The sequence below is a fragment of the Pinus tabuliformis genome, chromosome 3_2 (genome assembly GCF_031772625.1).
Source record: "Pinus tabuliformis cultivar Carrire ecotype Pingquan chromosome 3_2, CPIR1, whole genome shotgun sequence".
NCBI lineage: Eukaryota > Viridiplantae > Streptophyta > Pinopsida > Pinales > Pinaceae > Pinus > Pinus tabuliformis.
Window position 1 is genome coordinate 673396726 of NC_142302.1, and position 15015 is coordinate 673411740.

At 39.3% G+C, this 15015-nt stretch overlaps 1 protein-coding gene across 1 annotated transcript; it reads left to right on the forward strand.

Moving 5' to 3' along the window:
- The first annotated feature begins 2747 nt into the window (after nt 1–2747).
- On the forward strand, nt 2748–4723 carry LOC149182443 (uncharacterized). Its single transcript, XM_089418516.1, has 3 exons — nt 2748–4022; nt 4116–4208; nt 4381–4723. Exons 1-3 carry the CDS (start codon nt 3894–3896, stop codon nt 4576–4578), a joined length of 420 nt encoding a protein of 139 aa, XP_089274642.1. The 5' UTR covers nt 2748–3893; the 3' UTR covers nt 4579–4723.
- The last annotated feature ends 10292 nt before the right edge of the window (nt 4724–15015 follow it).

Below are 15015 nucleotides of genomic sequence, written 5' to 3' on the forward strand. Positions count from 1 at the left end.
GTCACAACTTTCCATATTTTTTGTTTTGTTTTGTCTTTTTACATCAAACAATAGTATATTTATTAGAACCATAGTCAACTAAACAAACAGGAAACAATTTATTTGACAGGTGGAAGAAGTGATAGGCTTAGAGCAATTGAATTGTAGGCCAAGCTTCTTGACAAATTGATGAACAGATGTCTCCTTACTTGAGATTTAGGTTGGCACCATGGCACCATCCTGTCCATCATTATACACTAATCTTGTCATTATCTTCTTCACTGTGAATGACTGGCCTGTTCCCTGCAAATAGATCTGGGCATAGAGGAGCCAATCCAAGAACATTAATCTCTAGCACAAGACAATATTAATGATCTAAATACCTAATCCTGAAGCTTGAGTTTGATTTTTCTCTACTGGTTCTGAATCTCTGATTGAGAATCTCCCACTCGTCATTATCAAACCTTCTCCTTCATCATTGGCATCAGCTGCACTGCTGAGGTACGTTGGTTGGTTGTCATTGGACTTGAGAGCTTGAAGTTTCAAATGATTATAGTAACAGACAGCCAGAAAAGCCAGTCCACACCCACTCAAGTTTATGACTGTAACCTTTTCATTTATTACAGACAAAGATTATGTTATGAGCAGCCAGTCCTTGACAAGACCAGCAACATTCATAGTCAAGGCTGAAGTCTTTCCTATCAGAAGAAACACTGCAAGATTAAGAGCCAAGGCACAAGCAAAAATGTCATGTAATCCAAATGAAAGGAAGAGACCCTGATTATCAGAAATGGGTATTCTACTAAGGCCCAGGGGGTGCTGAGAAAAACAAGGCAACAAGGAGCAACAAAGATGTGATGGGATTCAACTTAATCCCTTTTGATGTTCGTGGAATTTGTATGAGAACCAATTGGGTAGTCTCACATGCAACTGCACTTAACTGGAGAATCACCTCCCATGCATTCATCTTGGCCTCCCCATAAGCTGAAATAGTAACTCCAATGGATATGGCCAACATATTGGCCTCGGGCTCACCTTTATAAGCTTCTTTCTTCAGGGAAACCACAATCAAATACACAGCAATGGGAATTAGAGCTTTCAGCATTTGAAATAATGATACTGAGAGGAAAACATAGGCAGAATTTGAAAACCAGAGACCCAAAGAATACACTTATCAATACTATGGGTTCAACGAGCTTGAAGACTCTTACAATAGCAACAGCCAGTGTTGAGTAGAAGCCCATGTGAATCATGGTGGGACTGATCACACTAAAGTTGTCAAGCAATGGCAACTCTAATGGATATGGCTAACATATTGGCCATGGCCTCACCTTTATAAGATTCTTTCTTCAGGGGAACTGCAATCGAATGCATATCAAATGGGCACAAGAGCTTTCAACATTTGAAATATCAATACTTTGAGAGACATGCACCAAAGGCTGCATCATTTAGGATTTGTACTCAGTTTAGGTGTCATATTCAAGGGGAAGTTGTTATGCTTTCCACCACTTCATAGATTGTTAGAGTGATGAAACAAAAGAGGCTCCCTCTTGAGGCTAGATTATTTCATTCATATCAGCTGTGTTGTTGATGTCCTAGCTCAGCCAGGTCTTGCCAAAACTCTGTTGAGGTTCAAAATTTATTCTAAACTGAAATGTCTTCACAAGAATTGACCTCATAAAATGCCATAATCACAAGATATCCATACATGGCTGTGATTATGGCTCGCAAGACCCTTAGACTTTGAGCAATGAGGCTCGCAACATCACTTATGATTATGCACTCTACAATTCTGTGACCAGCTGAATGTCAAGCAATTGAACCGCGATTTAAATCCTATTTTGTCAGCAATAAGTACTATACTTTGTCTTTATTTAGTGTAGAGAACCAAGCACTTATTCTGCTCATCTATAGAAGGGACAATGGTTGTTTGCCTATGAGGTATAAGGAAATCCTATCATATGTTTTGTATTTTCGTATGGAATTGAATCATACTCCTGCACACTGTAACATTCATATATATCAACCTGTAGAGGCTTTAATAACACCTAGTATTCTGGTTAGTGATTTTATTGGACCTCATGTGCATATCCTACATGCACAGGATGGACTATTCATATGTTACAAGGTATTATTCTTATTATTTAGGGTGCACATCTTCAGGTGCTCAAGAACGATTACTAGAACAGTCAGTTAATTCTGCAATTTAAAGGATGAAAAAGGAGGTTATAGGAGTCTAGTTTTGGTTCTCATCCACAATGTCACACTAGTCTGCCTGGGCATGGTTCTCATGGTTTAATAGTGACTTGAGGAGTCATAATACCATAGATCACTAAACACAAACAGCCCAAGGACAATAGCCATCTTTACACATTAATTAACAGGTCTTACATTTATTATCCTAGGGGGTTTTAATACTTCCAAATGCTTAAAAAACAGTTAGCAGAGCATTCACATTACACATTCCAGCAATCTTTTCTATAAACCAACCAAATGCAGTCAGGAGAGCCCTCCTTTTACACTATACAACCTTATTGTTAGTATGATCAACCTTATTTTAATATATAGTGTGACAAACCGTATGTGACAGGCAGGTGGAAAACTTTTCTTGCAATTGACTAAGCGACGTCCTGCGAGCCAGACTTGAGACGGAAACCCTCGTCAGAAGTTTATGCTTGGCTCTTTTCCAAACAAATGAAGAGTCAATGAGGTTTTGTGTAATCACTTCTGGTATCGTATTGGGTTATTGTTAGAAGCCATAATTGGATTCGGATTCTCATCGAGTGAGTTGTTCTGCTTTCTCAATTTGAGAGGGTTTGTTTGGAGGGAAAAACGAAAGAGGACATACAAGAATAGTGAGGGGAAAGATGCAGAGGAAGAGGATTGAGAACATCGCCAGCAGGCAGGCTACATTTTCCAAACGTAGGTGGATTGCTGAAGAAAGCTTACGAGCTCTCGGTGCTCTGCACTGCAGAAGTTGAACTTGTGATTTTCTCCCCAACAGGAAAGCACTATGAACTGTTTTTTAGTGCAAATCCTACTATTTTTATTCTAATAATCATGGCTATGCAAACCTCATGAGATTCTTACTAATAACCCCGGTGGTGCAAGCCCTAGTAAGCTCGATGTTGAAAAACTTAGTGTAAAACCTCCAAATCGCTGGTTTTGTTGTAGTGCTTATTGGAGAGTATATAAAAAATTTCACACCTTTTTATGAGATATGGGAGGAAAACATGTTAAAGATTTTTAATAAATATAAAATTTCCAAAATGATGCTAGTTACGTGTGATTCTTTTTTCATTGTTTGTGATTATGAAAAATGAAACTCAATGTTTTTTCATTAGTGCACACATATTTCATTATATAATTGCATATAGAAAAATCATTCCAGAGCCAATAACAATAAAAATGAAGAATTTATGGTCCAACGTTATATTTAAGGGAGATGTTTAAGGATGACGTTTGAATTTTGTTTTTCATTTTAAGACATTTGGAGCAAATATTAGGAAGGACTTTGAGAAAGGATTGTCCTTGATTTTCAAAAATGGAGTTGTTCCTTTCCAGCCATATGCCCCAAGTGACCATCAAAGGGAGAGCTCATATGTTTTTTGGATGTTTTCTTTATAGCCATTTTTTTACACATATCCATAGAGTCCCCATGCCATTGATGTGAATTACTTGTTCGGTTTTTTTTAACCAAAAGTTTTAACCAAACAAGAAAAATTAAAAAAATGCCTCAAGATCAAAGACTGAAACAAAGACCTATTGACATACCTTTTAAAGTATGGAAAGAACTTGTAAAATCATATGAGAAGTTGGATGCACAAAGAAAAGCCGGCAATGAGAACATTCAGGTATTGAATTTTTCATTAAACATTATTTAGAATGTATTAATACTTATAAGTATCTTAGACATGTATTTGTGTGAAAATAAATTGAATTGGTTTATGTTTAAGGACAAGGCATCCAAGGCGAGTTTAACAAAGACAAAAGTCACTCATCGTAGTGGCCAGAAAGGTTTAAAAGCACTGATAACAACCTTTGTAAGTATATTAAACATGTGATATTTTTTTAATAAATTTTGTACTAGAAGAAAGTCATTGTTATCTAATTTCTCCCTATTTACTGATTGATAGGAACTAAAATATGGAAGACCTCCAAACCATTTGGAAAAGGAGGTGCTGCAGCAAAAGAGATGGGTTGAATTTGTTGTTTGGATGGACTCTATGGTATGTAATTTTAGTTGGATTTCCAATATACTTTTAAACCATATTTTCATTTTATTTTTTAGTACTATTAGATATTATATCTTACCTCATTTTATGGTTAACATTGTATAACAAAAACATGCGTTGTGTTATGTAATTAATACTAACATGTAATATTGATTTTTTTTGTCAGAATGCTATAGGTAACGATTGCCAAGACGATGATCCAAATTATGTTCAACATATATCACGAGATGATGAGGATGAGGATGAGGATGATGGTGGTGAAGGAGGAGATGATGATGATAGTTGCGGTGTTGGTGATGATGTGGATCAGAGTAATGAGGATGGTCAAGATGATCATGAGGATGATCTTGGTGGTGGTAGCTAGGCATGCACATGCATTGTTTTTTATGAAGAAATTTTTGTGTAGAATGACATTGTTATGTTTAGATGGGTGTTGTGAATTTACCCTATATCAATGAGACATTTTGATTTTGTAATCATACGATGAGTTTGATTTATGTATGTTGTTAATTTATCGTAGAATAACGATATTCATGAAATATTTTGATTTGTTAATCATATTTGAATTTTACTTGTTTTGATTAAAAATAATACTGATTTTATTAGTATTATGTTGCTATTTTATACATGTTTTGAAAATTGTTAATGACACATTGTTATTTTTTTGGATGGATGTTGTCAATTTCTCTTAAATTTCTTTACAAATGATTTTGAATTGTGATATATGCTTTAATGATATTTAGAAACTATCATATATTTCACTATGAATCTATAAAGGGGGTCATATATGTAAAGAAAAATATACTCTATATAAGAAGTCAAATGCAGATGTAACCATGGATGCAAAATTGGATGTTAAACTAGGAATTAATACAAAATGTAAACAATTGACATACAAAGTGTTTTAAATTAGAAGTGAAAAATTGTGCAATAGTTGACACAAAGAAGGGAACAAAACATGGCATACAAAAGGATATCAAATTGGGCAAAAACAAGGACACATAAATGGGCACCAAATTAGATGCAAAAAAAGACAACAACTAGATGTAAAATAAGATGCAAAGTTGAGCGTTAAAAAGAAGCAAAAAACATTACAAATTAATATGCCAAATGATGATGCAAATAATGGTGTAAATTTGGGATGCAAACTTGGGTGCAAAAAAAGGAAAAAAAAAAGATGTAAGAAAAGACATAAAACAAGATGCAAAATGGGGCTGAAAAAAGGTGAAACCAAGGATGCCATATTGGATGTAAAAAATGATTCCTAATCACATGCAAATTTAGGCTCGAACTCAGACACAAAATTATATGCAAATGTGGACACAAAATGAGGCAAAAAAGATGCAAATTTGGATGGTGAAAACGATGTAAAACTAGACACCAAAAAAATGCAAAATTGGATGAAAAAGTCGGTGTAAATAATGGTGCAACATTGGACACAAGTAGACACAAAAAAATGGTGCAAAAAGGGGCATAAAATAGCTTAAAATTGGATGCAAAACTTGGTGTAAAAACAAATACAAAAGTAGACGTAAAAAATGGCTCTAAATTGAATGTACCATTAGACACAAAATAAGACGCAAAGGTGGACACAACACATGACTCAACATAAGATGCAAATATAAATGCAAATTTGGATGCTCAAAATGATGTAACATTAGATGCAAGAGATGGTGTTAAAAATGATGCAAAATTGGATGAAACAAATGATGCAAAATGAGATGGGAAAAATGGAGACAAATCAAACGTAAATGTGGATGTAAAAAATGGTCCAAAAAAAGATGCAAAAATGGGCACAAAAATGGATGCAAAATTTGGTGCTAAATCAAATTCAACACATGGTGCAAAGATAGGCACCAAAGCTAGTGCAAAAATAGAAGCAAAAACTAGTGTAAGACTAGATACAAAACCTGGCGTAAGACTAGATGCAAAAACTGACACAAAATGGATGCATAAAAAGATGTTAAATTGGATTCAAAATACAGTGTAAACTTGATGCAAATGATGGTGCAAAAATGGAAGCAAAGAATGACACAAAATAGGAAGCAAAAGAGAATGAAAAATAGATGCAAAAAATGACACAAAACTAGAAGCAAAACCTGTCATAAAATAAGATGCAAATCTTGGTTCAAAATTTGACGCAAAAAATGATGCATAGTTTGGTGTAAAAAATGATGCAAAATCTAGCGTGAAAAAGGATGCAAAATTAGGTGCAAAAAAGGACGCTTTAAAAATTGTACAATAGAGCCAGATTTAGCGCCAGGTTGCTCATCACAATTACAAAAAAAATGCACTAAAATCTGGCGCTAAATCTGGCGCAAATCGCTGGTTTTGTTGTAGTGTCCCTTTGAAGTGTTGGAACCTCTCATACTCATTCCTTGACTCACTGCATGAGTCACACCCTTGCTACTGACAGAGTTATCTTACTTGCCTCTGTGCAACATCGAGGTCAAGGCATTGCCTTACGACCCACTGTTGGGACTCCTACACCAAACAGTCTGAGGTCTAATTGGGACTTCTTACCGAGGAGACCCCCTTGACATGTTGGCAGGTCCAACACTATCAACACAATCCAATTATCTTGTGCACAAACTATAGACCGAACACAAGGACTGACATTGGATCTGCTTGCATTTGACGTAACTGGTGTAACAGAACATGGTCTAGTCTATACTACACTATCACGTGTTAGGACTATCAACTCATTATACTTGATTAGAAACTTGGTGCAACAAAAATTCCATGTCAAAATCAAGATAGTCAATAAAATGGCACGACTAGAAACAATTGGTGCATGTGAACTAGATTTCACAAAGAAGAGATTTGATAACAAGAATGTTTGATCAATCACAAGTCTAAACACACATAGTCTACGTGCACATCATAGTGACGTGATCCATCATAAGGACTTAATGGACAATATGATTCTCTATTTTCAAGAAACACATTTGCACATTCTACCAATTGACAAAGAGTTCTTATCATTCAACTTTTCCATTACACATTCTACACATGACATACTTAATTGTATAAACAAAAAAGTAACTATCAAAGAAAAAAAGACATTTTGCAAAAACAAAACAAAACTTACGCTAATTGACATGTACTTTCAACAACCAATTTTCTTAATGAACATTTATGCAACAGCATTTGAGCAAGCATCCACGATAATACAAATGATTAAAGAAGAAAAATTGCAAACTACATATACCAATTGTGTTTTCTTAGTAATGGGTGAGTTCAACATTGACATCCAACTACAAACAGCTCGTAGCAAAATCTTTGTACAATTTAAGGAAATGGAAAACTTACAAGAAATAACAAGTAAACTATCTCATGAAAAACAATAATAGACCATATCTGGACAACCTTTCCCATCAAACAATGTGAAATCAATGTGGCATGGGAATATTGGTCAGATCATAGCATATTCTATGCTTTACTACAGCTCTAACGACACTTTTCTCTGCAATCTGCTAAACATGCCTGTTACACAGTAATTTGTCACCGTCCCTGTTACCCCTTTGCCCGCACATTGGAGGAATTATTCTGGGACCTGTGAGAAGTGACATAACCTGAAAACACTTGCATTGTATCCCCTTGAGTATGTACTTCATATGCCCCAAAGACACCTTCTGCAAAATACCCATAAAAATAGCCCTTTTTCCATTGGCGCGGTTCCACTGTGTATCACTCGCGCCAATGGGGGAAATCCTCGAAAGAGGGCGCGCCAGCTGGCGCTCTGTCTCAGAGTCGCACTCACGCCAGCCCAGTTGGGTAAATTTTTTTAACAAACCAACTTACGAAGGTTCTTCCTAACCCATTCATGAACTGATTCCATCTTGAGTTAGTTTAGTTGGGCTTCGAATCTCCATAGAAGGGAAGTAGTTCTCCACCTCTCATGGAAGCTTCTTAGTGATAAAGCCAATCCCATGAATCTTGTAGATGACCCTAACTCCTTCTCCTCTATCTATAAAAGCTTGTCCTTTTGCCTTTGACAAGTTAAAGTCTACAAGTTCCAAATTCTAAGTCTCAAAGTCTGAGAATTGCCAAGTTCATGCTACAAGGAGCATTATTCATTCCCATGAGGCTAAATCTAAAGTGAGGAGATTCTTGTCCAAGTAACCAAGGAGAGAGAGGCTTGTTCCCCATTCCCAACAAGCTTTGCAAGGCATGTGTTGCTGATCACCCAGCCAAAGGAGGATTTGACGTCAGAACTATGGTTGTATTCTTCTTTGTTGTTTATCAATAATAGACGACTATCATTATGGTTCCACTCTTATTGTCTTTGTAATGATGATTGAGTTATATCCTTTCTGACTGATATATAGTTGCATCTATTGGATTTTATGCTTGTGTTTGTGTCGTTCTTTGCATGTGCAGGTGTCCGTTCACGAGGATCGTGGGGATTGTGACTAGCCGGAGCAAAGGAACGGGAGCGACGACTCTTCTACAAGTACTAGCGTTGGAATCTAGGTAGGCCCTCATCATCGGTCTTTGATTTGCAATTAGGAACCTGCGTGTTAGCATTGTTTGATTGTTGCTAGACCCCATTTGGGCTAGTAGGGATCACCTCTGTCCGCAGAGGGGATTTACCTCCACAACAATTTGGCGACTCCGCTGGGGAGTTGGCTTTTTGCCTTGTTGTTTGATTTGTAAACTTTAGACGGAGCCTGAAGTACGGCCAGATAGCCTTCGAAACGCTATTGCTCTGCATTAGCAAAGTAGATCAACGCCACTTCAGTCCATCTCTGGTTTGGTTTACGAGCTGAACGGCTTGGAACTTGCCTTGTTTCTTAGTTGTTTCTTGGTTTCTCCTGCTTGATTAGCTTTTTGGGTTGAGTCCCTGTGTTGCTTCTTGCCCCTTGGTGTACCTGGGTACTGTTGACTTAGCTTTGGCTCATTTGTTTTTTATTTTTCCATAGCAAACTTGGTTGGCGCTCTTTTATAGTGTTACAGTCGCGCCAGTTGGTGCCAGTTTCTCATTGACAACCCACGCCAATCCTTGAAAGGTGCTCTTTTTGGCCTGACAGTCATGCCAGGCCTGGGAACTTTTGAAGTTTGCTTGGCTGTGAGCCCTCTGAGCTTGGTTTTTGTTCTAGGTACCTTTTTTAGACTACTTGAGTGTGCTGGAGTGTGATTTGACTGGCTTTGATCTTTACACTTTGGGTGTTTGCTTTTTTCTATCGATTTCACATTTCTATCCCTAGGGCATCTAGTGGCTTTGTGTGTCGAGCCTTCCTCAGGTGTTTTGATCTTCTAGTGGTCCAATCGATTCTTTGATTACTCCTTTGCACTTGTTTGGTGGTTGTAAATCATTTTGTTGCGTTATTTGGGTGACTTGCTTTGTCTTCGCTTGAATTCCGCTTCATCTCACTTTGAGCCTAGATTACATGGCTCATTGGTGTCTTTGGGATCTTTCTTGTTCTTTGGAGTTTTGATTTGTGATTTAGGGAACTGAATGTGCTTGTATTGAATAGAATTTGTTTATTATTGTTTCTCAAATTTTGTTTAATGCACTTTAACATCAACAAAAGAAAAAATCTCTTTTGCTTTGTATTAGTTAATGAGAATTAGAACTTTTCATTTTGATTAGTGATTAGTGATCTTAAAGAAAAGTTTGTTAATTTCCATTAGCTGCATTAGGGAAGTTCTTTGTTGTATTGTGATCATTTCGTTTGCATGAAATCCCTCAAGCCCTCTCGTAGCTAGCGTTCATCGAATGCAATGACATATTTTGGCATATAGTTTGCATTTAGGGAATTTTGAGATATCACATATGGTAAGGCCTGAAAACTGAAACATAATCCAAGATCAACTTTAAAATGAACTGAATGAATCTAACAATGCATTGGAACATAACGCACACATTTAGAGGTCTAGGCTAGAGACGTGCTCCGGCGTCGTTAAACCTAGTCACTTTTGTTTCACTCAAGGTTGGGTGATTCCTCCTTCTGTGACGCAATAGTGGTCTAGCACGGATTTGAGCTCCCACGTATCGTCGAGTATATGGGGAGACCCCACTAGGTTATCATCCTTTATCCATAGGAATCCGTGTCTGCCACCTTACAAGCCGTAACGCACCGAACACAGCATTCAGGAAGATTGACTGCCATACGGAAAGTCCTTGGTTTTCATATGATTGCCAAGGTGTATATGCAGTTTTACGGGTTGTCTGGTAAACCTTTTTCCTAGTTCTCCAGAGTAGTCACTTTCGTTCCTTTTCGGACTCCCTAAAAGAAAAGGTCCATCTGAGCACTTGTCACTTCAGGCTCATTAAACATTCGAAGGCGACTAGAGTTATCTTTTTTCCTTTTCTCGACTCTTTAAAAATGGAAAGGTCAAGTTATGTCCTTGCGTCTTAAAATTTATTCGGCCACGATTCACATTTACCCGGTTAGGTCTTGTTTGCGTTAGTTTGAGTAGGGTTCTTTCTCGTTTGTGATGGCAACTTTTCTGGAGTTTACCAACCCAGGCATCCCCTCTGATGGGAATCCTGGTCATTTCCCTCCTTTTGGAAATGTTGGTGCTCCTTACATGGCAATGTTGTCCCTTCCTGGGTTAATTGTTGGGTTGCCTATTTGGTTGTTCTCAACCTCTTTGGTCCCTACTGTCTCAACTGTTGGTCAATCAGTTCCTCCACCCGAACAACATCATGTTGATTCTAAGGTGGACCTCTCCCCTTCTTCGCCTATTTCTGCGTCCTCATCTTCTACTTCGCCTGGTGAAAGTCTGGATTCAAGTAACCAGGTGGCTAAGAAGAAGAAGAAGAAGACGAAGAAGAAGAAGTAGACAAAGCGAGCGATTAAAAGTACAACTCAAGTCGAGCCACCTTCTGCTCTTCCGTGGAAGGTCAAATTTCCTTGTAGATTGTGCAAGGATGACCACCTTCTTTGTGATTGTCCAGGAATTCTTAGGATCCTTGAAGTATGGTCTCGTGATCCGGCTTGTCCCTCATCATCCTCTGAAGCTCATGGTGATGCCACCCTATCAACTGACAACATTCAGAAGAAAGGGAAGATTCGAATCCCCTGTAGACTATGTGAGGGCAATCATCCCCTTCACCTTTGTCCGCTCATGGATAAAGCTTCCGCTATTTTGGAAAGTCTTACAGCTTCTTCACCCCAACTTCCTGTTGGTTATCAGAAGCTCTCTTCTGACCCCCTCCCTGTGGACAAAGAGATCGACTTAGATTCTTCTCTTGTCTGTCCTCCTCCTTCCGAACCTGGTTGTGCCAAGCCCGCTCCAGACCAACCATTGGTCAGAGAGAGTATCGACTTGAGTTCACAACTTGTTGATTACTCTGTTCCGGAGGAGCATCATGATTCTACTACTCATGTTCTTCTCATCTCGTCAGATTCTCCTGAGTCTCAGAATGACCCTCCTATCCTCGCTGATCAAGAGGGTCCTTCTTCATCTCCTGTAGAGCATGGGGGCAATCATACGATTCCCCCACCAAGTAGTTTGGCCATCTCCTTTGACTGGAGTCACCTGACTGCTTTCTGCCTTCCATCCCATGTGCCTTTCCAGATTACAGTACTTGCCTATGATAAGGCAATACCTGGCACTGTCTTGGATGAGGGTGCGTCAGTTAGTCTCATGCCTTTAACTACTTGGCAAGCTTTGGGCTCCCCACAGCTTGTGCCAGTCACACATAATCTGTTGGCCTTCGACGGAGGAGCCTGTCCATCTCTAGGAGTCCTTCCAAAGTCCCTATTACTTTGGGAGGCAAAACCAACTATATAGACGTACTGGTTACCCAAGATGCTCCAGATTTCAATCTTCTCCTTGGCCGTGACTATGTTTATGCCATGGGGGCCCTTGTCTCTTCACTTTTCCATGTGGTTTGTTTTCCACACGACGGAAGAATCGTGACTATAGATCAATTATCATTCTTTAGTCCCCCGGTGCCTCCTGCGCAGTTGTCATCCCCTCCTGGTTTTTATCCACCAGTTGTATCTGCCCCACCATAGATCAACTACGTGGCCACTTATCCCGTGCCTGTATCCAGTGATGTCGCCATCATCCATAGTGTCTTGGGGGCATTGGGTTCTGACTTCCGAGATGTTTTCCTTCCACAGGAAGTGGCACTCTTGGAAGCCCCGACTTCCTATTCATTATGATGAAGTTCGGTCGGAGCATAGTTCGATTTCCTATGTCAAGCTCCTTAAAAAATGAAACTAGGTTTGGTCGGAGCATAGTTCACTTTCCTATGTCAAGCTCCTTAAAAAATGAAACTGGGTCTCGAGCATAGTTCTTGATCTTGTGTCAAGCTCGTTAAAAAATGAAACAAGGGCTCTGAGGATAGTTATTTTTCACTGTGTCAACCTCATTAAAAAATGAAACAACTCCCTTGTCCAAATCGAGTCTTTGATTAAGATCTCGTAAAATACAGGTCGAGTCTTTCATAGATCTCGAGAGTGAACCTTCATTCCATCCACTTTGTTGAATGCAATGAAGCTTGGGGGGCATGTACCTCGTTTTGCATCATTATGTTTGGGGCATGCGAACTTATAACAAGCATAGTTTTTCATTTCAAGCTTGTGTAAACATGAAACCGAATCCAAGCAAAGTTCTCCATGTTAAAGCTTGTGTAAAAATGAACCCATACCCATTTTACATCTCGTCATTGCTATTTTTATCCACTAAATTCTGCTAGATGAGCCTTGGTTGTTTCATTCCATTGCCACCATCTCTTTGGCCGATCATATGCTTTCACTTGGTCATTTTCCTTTCCTAAGGAACCGCAGCAATGAGTGGTTTTATTAGCCAGCCTCTTGACCATTACATGTTTTGAGCAGTTCCACCATTGCCAGAACCAGTTGCTACCCTTTATACCACTCGTTCCTCTAGGATGAGTCACCTTTAAGCTCTTTTCTGACTCGTAAAATATGAAAATATTGCCGAGTATTTTCCCTTTTTGACTCGTTAAAGAGAATAAAAATGGAGGTCTGCTTTCAGCTCTTTTCCGACCGTTTAAAGACAAAAAGATTGCCGAGTTTTTCCTCTTGACTCGTTAAACGTAAATAAGAGGCGGTCGTCTTTAAACTCTTTTCCGACCGTGTAAAGATGAAAAGATCGTCGGACCCTTGTCGTTTCAGGTTCGTTAACGGTTACAAAGCGACGTGGTTTCGATCACTTTTTTACTTTTTCAGGTTGAAATCACTACTCATGAAAAGTACTCCTCGATCGTAATGGTCGGGCGGTTCTTTTGAGCATTGTTTTATACATTTTCGGGCTCGAGAGACACAAATTTACGAAAAAGGACATCCCTGGAGTTTACTTTTCTGTTGTCTTTTCAAACTCTCTAAACATGAAAAGACGTCGAGTTCTTCCTCTGTCAGACTCCTTAAAACTTGATGACATTGGATTCCGTCGAAATGACACTTACAAGAATATTCTATCCTCGTCAAGCTTGTTGATAAAAATAACTGGGGTACTCGCCAGAAATGGTGGGGAAAAATGGAACCACAATCATTGTCGTGTCGGCAGTATGTCACTCTTGAACATGGCACTTGTCTGCATTCATGTCTGGGTGGGGACATCTCATCTTGTTTTTACACTTGCCTCCGTGGGTTTGGGTTATCTTGTTTGACCTCTCATCTGTTCAGTGCCTTGTCACCATGACCCCTGATCATTTAATGTCAAATACTGCCAAGTCCATTATCGTGCCGCCAATATGTTCAAGGGAAGTTGACCTCTGCAGAATACTCAACCTCCCTCTGATACCTCACACAAAACATCTTATCCTTCTCTATCTCGTGTCGACGATGTGGGAAACATTATGGCCCACCTTCGATCAAGGTCACTTCCTGTCGACTTCAGCTCATTATCCAGGAAGTTGACCTAGAGACTCCCTTCAGGTGCCTTGGAGCCTGCATGCCTCATTGGCAGGTTCTTCATGTTCGACGCGAGGTTTTCATCATTGGCCTCCGATCGAATGATTCTATGGGTGTTCGACGCCGACTCACTGATTCACATGCCGTAGATTGTACCTATAGTACCTTGAGGACCATTGTCATTATTGGTGGTACCTCTTACATCTGTTAACAGTTTTCATCATCGACTGGTAATCAGATGATGTTCTTGCATGTTCGACTTCGACTCCCATATTCGCATGCTTGAAATTGTACTTTGTTTGGGTCGAGAAGGAGCGCAAGACCCTGGATTTTGTCTGTTGAGATCCAGGTTGCGATTTTGTGGATTATTATGATCATTACATGACTCATTCACTGGATGGCTGCGCCCATACCTTGGATCTGGATTTTTATGTACTCTGCTATGGATGGCTGCACCCATACCACATACATCATGTACTTGAGATATCAGTTGTACTTCTTTATGCAGGTTCTCTGGCGGCAGTGTTTTCAGTTGGCCATGTTCTTGTAAAGCATTTCACCCCTCTCTCTCTCGGGCTTCATGCTTTAGGGAGCATCTGTTACACAGTAATTTTTCACCGTCCCTGTTACCCCTTTTCCCGCACATTGGAGGACTTATTCCAGGACCTGTGAGAAGTGACATAACCTGAAAACACTTGCATTGTATCCCCTTGAGTATGTACTTCATATGCCCTGAAGACACCTTTTGCAAAATACCCATAAAAATAGCCCTTTTTCCATTGGCGTGGTTCCACTGTGTATCACTCGCGCCAATGGGGGAAATCCTCGAAAGAGGGCGCGCCAGCTGGCGCTCTGTCTCAGAGTCGCACTCGCGCCAACCCAGTTGGGTAAATTTTTTTAACAAACCAACTTATGAAGGTTCTTCCTAACCCATTCATGAACTGATTCCATCTTGAGTTAGT

What these genes read in the sequence shown, in the direction of transcription:
- LOC149182443 (XM_089418516.1), top strand. Translation starts at nt 3,894, where the DNA reads ATGTATTTGTGTGAAAATAAATTGAATTGGTTTATGTTTAAGGACAAG. An exon ending in AAGCACTGATAACAACCTTT is followed by an intron (nt 4,023 to 4,115) that starts GTAAGTATATTA and finishes ACTGATTGATAG; the next exon opens with GAACTAAAATATGGAAGACC. An exon ending in TTGTTTGGATGGACTCTATG is followed by an intron (nt 4,209 to 4,380) that starts GTATGTAATTTT and finishes TTTTTTTGTCAG; the next exon opens with AATGCTATAGGTAACGATTG.